Consider the following 13342-nt stretch of genomic DNA (forward strand, 5'->3'; position numbering starts at 1 on the left):
TTTAACTTCCACCACTTGATTCTAAGAGTTGCGCATATTTTTCTTCTATTGATATTACACTTGAAGCGTATATCTAACACTACTAATCTATGTTGGATATTTAAATTTTTTTAGGGATGACTTTGCAATCTTTATACATTTTTTTTATCCTTCTTCTTAACCATAAGAACTCAATTTGCAACTTATTATTCTTACTTTTAAACATAACCAAATGTTCTTCTATCTTTTTATAAAAAATATATTAACTATTATAATTTCATATGTTATCGCAAAATCTAATGTAGTTTTTTCTTCTTTATTTCTTGTTCTAAAATCATAACTCTCATGTACTCTATCATATTTATTATTTCTCACTCATATACGCTGATTTGGATCTCTTCCTATTATTAAAATTATTTCATTTAGTGAAAGTTTTTATATTACGGTTTGAGAAAAAAATGTACTTCATGCCATGGAGATATTCACTTGTTTTTTAGTTTCAATGATCAACTTAGATTTTCTCACTAACTTTGAGAATGGTTAAAATTGAGTATATTTGTAACAAGCTAGGGGAAGTATGACAATTGACCAAAGGGCGCACTTTAAGTTTCTAAATGTCTAAAAGGCGCACCACACTTTTTTCTCCCCAAAGGGCGCACTTGTTTCACATTATATCCCTCCTATCAATAGCTCACCCATTACCTTTTTCTAAAGCATCCGAGCCATAATTTAAAAAAAAATTTTGTGGTTCTAATGCATGTAAACATCTCTCTCTTCTCTTTTCTCTCTCAGGTTGCGTGCTGAGATAAAAAAATAAAAACTTAATTATATTAGCAAGAACTTTCATATAAAAGATATCTTGATGACTCAAATTTATTTTTTAAAATTTAATCATTAAACTCAGGATAATCCTCTAAATTTATCTATTTCTATCTTTAATTTTAAAATTTTAATAAAAAATTAAAATTACAAAAGAAGATTAGTAAAAAATAAAAAATATTTTTCTATTTTTTAATATCTAATTACAAAAGAATAAAAAGTGAAATAAATTAATAAAAATAAATAGTAAAATAAAATTTTAATTAATTTATTAAAGATTTTTATTAAAAAATTATTGATCTTAAATATATAAAATTATATTATTCGTTGTAAATAACCATGTGAGAAGAACATAACAGTATGGTGTTAATCTTTAGAAACTAGCACTACAATGTCCATGTCAGTTGACACACGGTCATAGTTTTGCTTACGTGTCTTAGAATCAGGATTGTACACCATATATATACCTCTTACACACTCAACACTTCCATATCATTGCAAGTTTTCAGAAATCTAAGTCGTCTAAGTCTATCAATGAGTTTCGGTGAAAACCCATTGATGGATCTAGAGAGTTCTGATTGGACCAATTCAAACTCCTATAGGTTTTTACGGTGCTTAGGAGTCTAAATATGCCTTCTGTTATTATCGTAAACTAGTCTCAGTATTTCTCAAAAGGTTTAGAAAGTTTCAGACTTTGTGTCAATTGACACGGATTCATGATTTCTTATAGGAGACTGGACCAGACTTTCTCATCATATTTATCTTTTACACACTTATTTTTTCATCTCATTATAATTTTTCAAAAATCCAAATCTCGTAAGTCCATTAATGAATTTCGATCAAAATCCATTAATGGACTTAGCAAACTCAGATAGGATCCATTCTGACGCAGCATAAACTATTGATTCCATTGATTTGAACATGAACGTTGGAAATAATCCTTTAAATTCTATTGATTTAGTAGAATATCATTGGAAAAGTCAATCAAACTCGACGTTTGGGAAAAAGAACGACATTATCGAAAATTCTTATTGATAAAAAACTACCTCAAAAGCAACTAAATAGGTGTTTAAATAGACTCAAATTCTAATATCGCAAAGATGAAAATACCCTCAAAACCATAACTCGATAAAAATTAATAACAAAAGATAATTTCTTTTGGGTCTCCGAAAAGACTTTAAACGACGTTTTTTGAGACTGAAATTGGTCTGTTACGGGTTACACTCGGTAACTAACTGTAGATCTCTGAATGAACTTTGATTTGATAGGTTGTACGCCCCATGGTTCAATCCGAGTCAAAAGTTATGATTTTCGGAAACTTGCTTTGCTGTTCCACATCATATTCCAACTCATGTGGATTTATTTAGTTCATTGGAGTTCAAATCTACCCTCATTTACTGTTTCAAGACCTTCCCAACAGTGATGAAAAGGATTTTAAACTTTCATAATATAGTGGTGCTAGTATTAGAAGATCAACACCATAGTGGCGTTGATTTTCGGAAACCAGCAACACTATGTGTGAGAAGAACATAACATTGTGTGTGGTGATGATTTCGGAAGACCAGCACTACAGTGGTGTTGATCTTCAAAAGACAACTGTGTGTGAGAAGAACATAATATTGTGGTGTTGATTTCGAAAGACCAACATCACAGTGGTGCTGATCTTCAAAAACTGACATACAGAAACCAATATAACAATGGTGCTGATTTTGGCAGACTAGCACCACAGTGGTGCTGATATACAGAAACCAGCACCACTGTGTGTGAGAACAAATATTGTGATGTTGGTTTTGGAAGATTAGCACAACAGTGGTGTTAATTTTCAAAAACCAATACCACCGTGTGTGAGAAGAACATAATACTATGGTGTTGGTTTCGGAAGACCAGCCATAGTTGTATTGGTTTCGGAAGATCAGCACTATAGTGGTGTTGATTTTCAGAAACCAACACCAGTGTCTTTGTCAGTTGGCACACGACTATAACTTTGTTTATCAATCTCAAAACCAGGATCACATACTATATATACCTCATACACACTCAACCCTTCCATCTCCTTGTAAGCTTTCAGAAATCCAAATCATCTAGGTTCATCAATGGGCTTTGGTCAAAACTTATTAATCGACCTAGAGAGCTTTGATCGGACCAATTCTAAATCTTGTAGGCTTTTGTAGTGCCCAGAAGTCAAATGTGCCATCCCTTATCATCGTAAACCATTCTCAGCATTGTTCAAAAGGTTTAGAAAGTTTTAGACTTTGTGCTAATTATCACGGATCTATAATTTCTTATAGGAGACTTATGAACAAGTTTTCTCACCATATCTACTTTCTATACACTCACCTTTTCCATCTCATTGTAATTTTTCAGAAATCCAAATCCTTTAGGTCCAGCAATGGGTTTCGACCAAAACCCATTGATGGACTTAGCAAGCTCCGATTGGATCCATTTTAACTCCTGTTGATTTCTGTAGTTTACTGGAGTCCAAATATGCCCTCCTTTACTATTTTAGGACTTTCCTAGTGATCTAAAGGATTTTAAACTTTTAGAGCACTATGATGCTGATATTAGAAGATCAAATCACAATAGTACTGATATTCAAAAACCAACACCACATTATTATGTTCTTCTCACACATGGTGTTATGTTCTTCTTAGACAAGGTGGTGCTAGTTAATGAAGATCAGCACCACTATAATGTTGTTCTTCTAATATCAATACCACAGTATTCTGAAAGTTTAAAATCCTTTAGATTACTGCTGAGAAGGTCCTAAAACAGTAAAGGAGGGCATATTTGGACTTCGATGAATTGTAGAAATCCACAGGAGTTGGAATGTGTCTAATCGAAGCTTGTTAAGTCCATCCATGAGTGTTGACCAAAACCCATTGATGAACCTAGAGGATTTGGATTTCTGAAAAATTACAATGAGATTGAAGATGTGAGTGTGTAGAAGGTAGATATGGTGAGAAAGCTTAGTCTTAAGTCTCTTATAAGAAATTATGAGCTTGTGCCAATTGATATTAAATTTGAAATTTTCTAAACCTTTTGAGTAATGTCGGAAATAATTTACGATGATAATGGATGTCACATTTAGACTCCTGCACTGTAGAAACTTACCGGAGTTGGAATGAGTCCGATCAGAACTCTCTAGGTTTATTAATGAGTTTTAACTGAAACCTATTGATAGATTTAGACGACTTGGATCTCTGAAAACTTGTAATGAGATAGTGTGCAATCCTAGTTCTAAGACCCATAAGTGAAGTTATGGTTGCGTGCTAATTGACACATATACTATGGTGCTGGCTTTCTAAACCAACACCACAATGTCATGTTCTTCTCACACGGTTATTTAGAGCAGTAATATTAATTTAATATTTTTAAGATCATCAATGATTTTTTAATGAAAATCTTTAATAAAATAATTTAAATTTTATTTTATTATTTATTTTTATTAATTTATTTCACTTTTTTATTCTTTTGTAATTAGATATTAAAAAATAGAAAAATATTTTTAATTTTTTTTATTAACCTTCTTTTATATTTTTTAATTTTTTATTAAAGTTTTAAAATTAAAAATAAAAATGGATAAGAGGATTATCTTGAGTTTAATAATTAAATTTAAAAAAAAATGAATTCAGGTCATCAAAATATTTTTTATATGAAAGTTCTTGATATGTGATTAAGTTTTTATTTTTTTTATTTTGATCTCAACATGAGCTGAGAGAGAAGAGACGAGAGGAGAGATGTTATATGCATCTGAATCACAAAATTATTTTTTTTTTGAATTGTGGATGGGATGCTTTGGAAAAAAGTAATGGGTGAGTTGTTGGCAAGAGGGGTGTAATGGGAATCAAGTGTGCCCTTTGGGAAAAATGAAAGTGTGGTGTGCCTTTTTGGGCATTCAGAAACTTTAGGTGCACCCTTTGGTAAATTGTCGGGGGAAGTATTAGGAATCAAATAGTATAGAAAATAAGATTTAATTCTAAATATGCTTAACTTTAGGAAAATGTAAAATAAAAATAATGGTAGTTTATATCAAGGTTTCTTGGAACTACCTAGGGAAATACCCTTACTAATTTTCCCATTTCATCAATATAACAACAACCAAATGCCACTAAGTGGGGTCGGCTCCATTTCATCAATATAAACTCTTTGTAAATATCATTTCCTAGTCGACCAATGTTTTGATCATAATGTATAATAAATCATAGTACAACCTTATAAAAATTTCCTCTAGCCTTAGCGTAATATCCAAAATTATTATCATTTTCTGGAAACGTCAATGGATTTAAGAGTATTAGCTAGTATACATTCTAGAAGTATAGTTTCTAGAAGTAGATTGGTAGCATACTAGCCAAATTCTAAGAAAATAGATTAGTGCATATTTGATTAGTACTAGATGGAAAGGGGCCTTGTTGATGCTTATCAAGCAAACAATGGGTTTTATTGGTAGAACCTCCTCTTTCTCTATGTTGTGTAATGCTTATCAAACAAATAAACTCTTGGATTTTATATATAGTAGTATGGTAAGTGTGATGCACCAAACTGCATGAACATTGAAATTTTCTAGTATAGTAACAGTGTTATCTACTTAGGTAGACTATTTTTCATACAACTTTTCTGTTTAGAATTGCTACATATCAAGCATCTGAAGTTTACATGAGCTGTTTTGATGGTTTAATCTCTTTAATAATGTAAAATATAGCTCGAAAGCTTTGGAAAAAGAAAGTGCTCTCCATTATCATTTTCAGGAAATATCAGTGGATTTCTAAGAGTATTAGCTAGTATACAAACTAGAAGTAAAAGGGTAGCATACTTTGTTTATGACACGATAAAATCTTTTTCTTTATCTGCTAACTAAATTCTAAGAAAGTAGATTTGTGAATGATTAATTAAATAGTACATGGAAAGGGACATGTTGATGCTTATCAAGCAAATAATCACTTGGGTTTTATTGGTAGAATCTGCTCTTTGTGTGCGTGTGATACTTTTCAAGCAAATAATCTCTTGCATGTTATATATAGTAGTATGGTAAGCATGATGCACCAAGCTACATGAACATCTAAGTTTTTTAGTATACTAACCAGTAAATGTATAAAACACTCAAGTCTAACAGTGCATCTACTTAGGTAGACTATTTCATAAAATAACAGCTGAAGTTTACATGAGCTGTATGGATGATTTAATCTATTTAATAATGTAAAATATAGCTCAGGAGCTTGGCAAAAAGGAAGTGCTCCCCTTGTCTGGAAAGTGGGCTTCTTTCTAGCACCAATCACCCATCCTTGCACGAGTGGAGAGCAGTTCCAGATATTTGGAGGTCATCTGCAGAAAAATATGGGGATCATATTGCTCTCGTGGATCCTTACCACTCTCCACCTACAGAGTTGACATACAAAGGGGTAAAAACTTTATATTGCTTATACTTAAAGATCTTTGCAATTTCTTGTGCCTTGCCATATTATTGCTTTTTAGCTGAAAGAATATTCTTGTATGAATATCTATTTTAGTACAATTAGGTATTCAATATTTAAAAATCTTAGTTTGTTATCGAAATGATTCTTATTTGGTTGTTGTACAATTAATTAATAATTTAATTTTCAGTACACTATTACCATTAGTCTTGTTTATTTTGAAAGCTTGCTTTTGCTTTTTACTCTTTCATATTTGTGTTTGAATTTGTTGAGGACCAAATTATGGCTTACTAATAAATATGATTTGAAGTCTCGTTTCGTGCTAGGCGAAAAGGTCAAAACGTATCATTCCGGTAAATGATCGAAACTCGATATTACTTGACATCAATGTTCAAAATCTTAAGTGTCATAGTTTCAGTCTTTGATCGGAAAGCTACTGTTTCAGTATCGTGCTGACAGTCCAATGCATGGTGTCAATGATAGATAAAAGGCAAAAAAACAAAGAAGATGAAGTTAAAGGAAGAAGACATTGTTTGTGTTGAGTGGTATTGAGTTTCGGAATTTAGCGAAATTATATGTTTCGATCTTTTCTCCCGGCATGGTACAAGATTTAAAAACATGCTCGACACACACAAAATCTTTTTCCTACGTTTCATCTCCTTTCTTTTTTAACTTCAATCCATTACCGATACCATGTATCGAAATATCGTATGATAAAATAGTATCATTTTAATCAAGGATCGAAACTTCGGCACAGTTTGAAATTTGAACCTTGCTTATAAATATACCAACCCGAAGTATGTAGATGAACAAGTAAAAATCCAAATAATTTTCCCCAGTAACATGGTTTACTGATTTCTCTGATTCTGGCTTGTGATTGCTCTGTAGTGTTCTTCCTTTTCTTCCCTACATCACAGTTTCTTCTGACCCAAACTTCTTATTCTTCCTGCGTTATTCTTCCAGCACATCAGGCTTTACTTCTGGTGGAACAGTGCATACACGACTTCTTCCTACTGATAAATCGTGATTTCTAACTGCAATTCTTCTCAGTGGTTCTTGGTCTCATTAAGATCGACAAGGTCTGATTTCTTCACCAACAAGCAGTAGCTCTCCATCTTCTACCGACATTTGTTTGGCATGATTCATTATTTACCTCGTATCCTTGCTTGCAAAGAAATGGCCACAACAGATGGAATTGGGTTCTTTTCTCATTGAAGCTTTCATCCAGCCAGATCTGTGGCTAGTGCATCTGTTCAGGTCCCGAGCAGTATCTGTTCTTGCAATTTCTTGGTTTTCTTCATCTGATTTTTCAGATTTCTGAATCTTGTCTCCGTGTCACAACAACTGGAGGTTATGCTGCTGTCTTCTTCCCAGGATTCCCAACTCCAGAGGGAATTTGGAGTTCCATTTATTTGTTGATCTATGATTTGCAACTATTTTCAGGCTGATTTGTTGTTTACAAATTTTCATGCCACTTCCAACTTTCTTTCAATCTGCAATTTCCAAGGACTTTTTCCTGCTTAAGCCTTCTACTGCTGGATCTACTATCATGTATCAATCAAGGAATATCTACGTCTCCTCTAGTGGCAAAGCTACACAATCTAGGTTCACATCCCTAGTCCATTAAGATGCTTCATTGCTTGTATGACAATTGTTTGTGGGTAAAGAATGTGGATTCTAGTTTATGGTAGTTCTGAGCGTATATTTAACAATATCCTTCTCTTTGATATTAGATCAACATCTCATCCTATGGTAAATAATTTAGATAACAGAAATAAATCATTAACTTATAGCCGATCCCACCTAGTAGGATAATGCTTAGTTGTTATTATTGTTGTAAATGAATCATTAACTTGTGAACAGTTTGAATACTTAATACCCAAATTAATAAGTGGTCTGAATACTTACCCAAATTAATAAGTTAATAGTAGCTCACTTAAGCATGTAAAAATCCACTACCACACCATATGAAACTAAACTGGAAGTAACACTGTCGACTCAAGGCTTAATGTCATGTCAAAATACAAAGTGCACTCATAGCCTAGAATTATCCCTAACTAGTAACATGTGAGACCCAATGATGGCTACACCATCATGCAACTTTTTTGAACACCGTAATATCTATTGATTAGGTCTTGTTACTAATGAAAAAATGCCACATAGATGAGAGAACTAATTTATTAACTTGTTAGACCCAACTACCGACTCAAAATGTTTAAGTTCAAGTTAATAGTATCTCAATCATATAAGAGTATTGTTATTTGAGGTAGAAAAAGAATATATCACTTTATTGAAAGATGAGGTATATTTATATACAAGACTAGAAACTTATCTTAGGAAACTAACTCATCGTAGGAAACTATCTACAATTAGAAAGTTAATAAAGCTAATTAATAGCTAATATAATTAACAAATATATATTGCTATATATATATATAGCTAATATGGTATCAGCTGTAATACTCCCCCTCAAGTTGGAGCATAGATATTAATCATGCCCAACTTGTTACAAAGATAATCAATCCAAATTCCATTTAAAATTTTTGTAAAGATGTCCTATAGTTGTTCATCAGTCTTCACATATCCTGTAGAAATCAAATTTTGTTGAATCTTCTCACGAACAAAATGACAATCAATTTCGATGTGCTTAGTTCGCTCATAAAAACAGAGTTCGATGCAATATGAAGAGCAACTTGATTATCACACCACAACTTTGCTGGGATTGAAAGCTTAAGTCCTACTTCAATCAAAAGTTGATATATCCATATTATCTCACATACAGACTATACCATAGTCTTATATTTTGACTCTGCACTGGATTGTGATACAACATTTTGCTTCTTACACTTTTATGAGACTAAATTGCTTTAAAAAAAGATACAATAACCTAAAGTAGATCTTCTATCCATTTTGGAACTTGTCCAATTTGCATTTGAAAAACATTCAATATGAGTATGCCCATGATTTGCATGCATGATATCTCGTCCAGGTGCCTTCTTTCAAGTAACACAAAATTTGCTCTACCATTGTCCAATGATGAATTGTTGGAGATGACATAAACTGACTGATAATACTAACTGGATATGCAATATCTGGACGAGTTACAATAAGGTAATTTAACTTTCCAATCAATTTTCGATATCTCTCAGGATGTTCGAATAGTTCCCTATCTCCTATGAGGTGCATGTTTTGAATCATTGGAGTATTACAAGGCTTTGCCCTTAATTTTCCTATCTCAGTTAATAGATTAAGGGTATATTTTCTCTGAGATAGAAATATACCTTTTTTACTCCTTGTAACTTCAACATCTAAGAAATACTTTAGCACCCCAAGTCCTTCGTGTGAAACTAAGTATGAATAAAAAGACTTAAGAGATGAGATTTCTGTCACATCACTTTCAGTGATAACAATGTCATCCACATACACAACTAACAAGATGATACCAACTCTTGATTGCTTGTAGAACGCAGAATGGTTAGATTTGCTTTTCATCATACTAAAATTTTTAACAACTTGACTAAATTTTCTAAACTAAACACGAGGACTCTATGTCAAATCATATAAGGACTTTCGAAGATGACAAACTCGCCCTGACACCCCCTTAGCAACAAAATCAGGAGGTTGCTGTATATACACTTCTTCTTGAAGATCTTTGTGAAGAAAAATATTCTTGATATCAAGTTGATGTAAAGACCAATGATGAGTAGCAGCCATTGAAATAAACAATTGAACAAAGATCAATTTTACAACAGGAGAAAAAATGTCAGAATAGTCCACACCGTAGGTTTGAGCAAAATCCTTTGCGACAAGACGGGCTTCCAATCTAGCAACTGACCCATCTGAGTTGACTTTAATTGTGAACACCCATTTGCATCCAATAGCCTATTTCCCTGAAGGTAAATCAACCAAGTCCTAAGTGTTATTGTCATCCAAATCATTCATCTCCTCTATCATCGTATCATACTAACCAGGATGAGATATGATTTTACGGACAATTTTAAGAATAGAACTAGAGTCAAGTGAAGCAATAAAAGAACAAGAGGAAGACGACATGCCGTTATAAGAAACAAAAAAGAAGTAGGATAGGTACACTATCGTTTATCTTTGCGTAACCCAATAAGGAGATCATCACTCGAGACTGGATCAACTGACAAAGGAGGAGGTGCAGGACCTGAATCAAGAGGTTGACACCTGCAGTAGACTTGAATAATAGGAGGCTTGACATGGTTTGGTTCCTAGACGAGTGCGGAGGATTTAATAGAATATACCAACAAATCATTATCCTTCCCCCAACAAGTCGGAATAGATGAAGATTAAAAATAAAATGTATCTTGTAAAGGTAACATCACTTAAAATAAGATATTGTTAAACTGGGACAATAACACCTATATCCTTTTTGAAGATGAGATTAATCAAGAAAGACACATTTTAAAGACTTGTGAGTCTAATTTAGTAATATGTAGACAAACATTCCGAACCAAATAGGTGCTACAAAATATCCTAGGGTTAACAGGAAACAACGGTTTATTGGGAAAATTTTATTTTAAAAGGGGTCTTACCATGAAGAACAGATGATGACATGCGATTATAAGAAAACATGTTGTAGAAATTACATCAACCAAAATGCTTTGGGCAGAGCCGGCCCTGGGCCGGGGCAAACAGGGCGACCGCCCAGGGCCCAAAAATCAGAGGGGCCCAATTTTAAACCCTTAATTATTAAATTTTATATTTGGAATTAGGTGTTTAGGGTTACGTTGGGAGTGGAAAGCGCCGTAATCGCTCGTCTTCGCCGCCGCCCGTTCTCACTTCTCTCGCTCGCATCCTCTCCTCGCACCGCTCGCTGCCGCTCCTCGCCTCGCGACTCCGGGCTCTCTCCTCGCACGGCTCGCTGCCACTCCTCGCCTCGCGGCTCGCTCCTCGCCTCGCGGCTCCGGGCTCGCTCGAAGCCGTCGCTCATCCTCTGATCCTCTCCTCGCTCGCTGCCCGCTCCTCGCCTCGCTTCTCGCCTCGCTCGAAGCCATCGCTCGCATCCTCGCTCGCTGCATCCTCTGATCCTCACCGACGGTCGGTGGGAGTGGAACGGTTCTCCTTTTGCACGATCTCGCTCGGTGGGACCGTGGGAGTGGGGCGGCCGGACGGCCGGTTCTCCTTTTGCACGAAGCCGGCGGCCGGCGCTCGCTGGTCGGTGGGAGTGGGTCAGTGGGACGGCCGGTTCTGGTTGCCGTCGCTCGCTCGATCGGTGGGAGTGGGTCAGTGGGACGGCCGGTTCTGGTTGTACAAAGCACACTGCACAGCATAGGTATCTATGGCGCCGATTTCTTCTATAGTACTTTTATAGTTTGTGATAAGCAATTACATTTTACATTTAGTGTCTTAGTGATCTTCCTGTGTAATTCCTAAACTGTAGGCAATTTAGGGTTTCAGATAGAGTCTCAGAAAGTTTATCAAGTAATTAGAAAAAATTGCATTATATGTCATTGGTATGATGGTTTTAGATACTGAATTCTTAGCTTCACTGATTACATTTTTATTGGTCGATGCTTATAGGTTTTACTGCTTCGAAAGGGGAAAACAACATGCAATAACCATCCAAACCACATGGCAACTGAAGGCAGCAATCTATGCACGAGAGCTTCAGATTGTATGGAAAAGAAGGTTTAGCCTTGGTTAATATCATGACTGGGGAGGATGAAACTCCTCCAAAAGTAAGTAATCAACTTTCCAAACCAGCTATTTGGTCCATTGATTTTCTATATGTTTGGTATGATTTACTAAAAACAATTGCATTGCCTTTACTAAACTTAGTTTTTCATGTGTTCTACATGACACGGCACAAAGAAGATTCTCAATTAGGTTCCAAACGCATTCTCTGCCCAAGGCTTTTTCCGGTTAAAAAGAATTATCTGCCCAAGGCTTTAGGTCTTGTTAAACGATGATAGGGGTCAAGTATGTAATAGCAGGGGTCTAGTATGTAAGAGCTCTCAAGTATGGGGTGGACTCACTGGTGTGTACCATTGACGACTCTTAGTGAGGGATATGGATTCTTTATCAATGGAATTAGATCTAAAGTGCTTTTGAATCTTATACGTCGAAGTAAGAACTGAATTAGTATCAAACAAAGGTATGGGTGGCAATAACTTATATGTAATAAGTGCATCTCGCATCCAAAGAGTCTGCTTTCCTACACCTCAAGTCAGTGGTACATAGGTACTTTAATAGCATCTGGGAGGGCATAATATTTTAATTGTTTTGAATCTTATAGTAAGTGAATCTAATATGAAACCTTCTACATGGCCTATATCACGTGCGCACGAAAGGGTAGCTTCTTGAAACTAAAACTTGAACGGAGACCTGGTACTTGATTTATGTTGACTTTAACTTATTCATGTTTGTGCAAATAGATTATCACATCTTCTACAGAACACAGTTTTTCATGTTTGTGCAAATAGATTACAGAAAAGAACCAATTATCTTGGTGGAATTTGATGCTTTCTTCTCCTTAACAGATTCAGAGTCTTCTTTCCTGTCTTCAGAGAAATCAGAGACTTCAATTTTTGATGTGTCCTCAGAGCTACTGCTTGCACAAACAACATGAGCACAGTTTTTTTACAATTCTGTTCTCTTTGTTTACTTGAGAACTAAATCCATTGGCCTTCGGAAATATGTTTTGATGTGATACCAAACTATACATATGATTATAGTGGATCAATATGTTTCATTTAATGTCTCATTTCTTTCTCAAAATACTTTGTTTTAAGAAGCATGTTTCATGATAATGAGAATCGTTGCTTGTTCGACTTTGATAATGGCACTGATGCTATGCATATGCAGTTTCCATGATATTCACGTTCAAGTATGAACCTTTGTTTACTTGTTGCCGTTGAGTAAGTTTATTATCAGTAAACTTGTTATGATAATTCTATTCTTTTTTCCTTAAATTTTATATTACAAATATAGATTGGATATTAAAATTATTAAATGCTTCACTAAAACTGTTCGTGTTTCTTTTTGTACAAATAAAAGATTTATTAGCAGTGCAATTTTATATCAGGGTCCAAAAATTTTAATTTCGCCCAGGGCCCTTGTACACCCAGGACCGGCTCTGGCTCTGGGAACATTCATTTGAAATAAAAGAA

General features: G+C 34.6%; 1 protein-coding gene across 1 annotated transcript; it reads left to right on the forward strand.

Annotated features, from left to right (window-relative positions):
- The first annotated feature begins 7395 nt into the window (after positions 1-7395).
- LOC141813029 (uncharacterized) lies at positions 7396-12927 on the forward strand. Its single transcript, XM_074700940.1, has 6 exons — positions 7396-7463; positions 7520-7607; positions 10954-11386; positions 11455-11505; positions 11754-11911; positions 12713-12927. Exons 1-5 carry the CDS (start codon positions 7396-7398, stop codon positions 11789-11791), a joined length of 678 nt encoding a protein of 225 aa, XP_074557041.1. The 3' UTR covers positions 11792-11911; positions 12713-12927.
- The last annotated feature ends 415 nt before the right edge of the window (positions 12928-13342 follow it).

This window comes from Curcuma longa, chromosome 20, assembly GCF_044706935.1.
Source record: "Curcuma longa cultivar G26 ecotype Majalengka, Jawa Barat chromosome 20, ITB_CL_G26_1.1, whole genome shotgun sequence".
NCBI lineage: Eukaryota > Viridiplantae > Streptophyta > Magnoliopsida > Zingiberales > Zingiberaceae > Curcuma > Curcuma longa.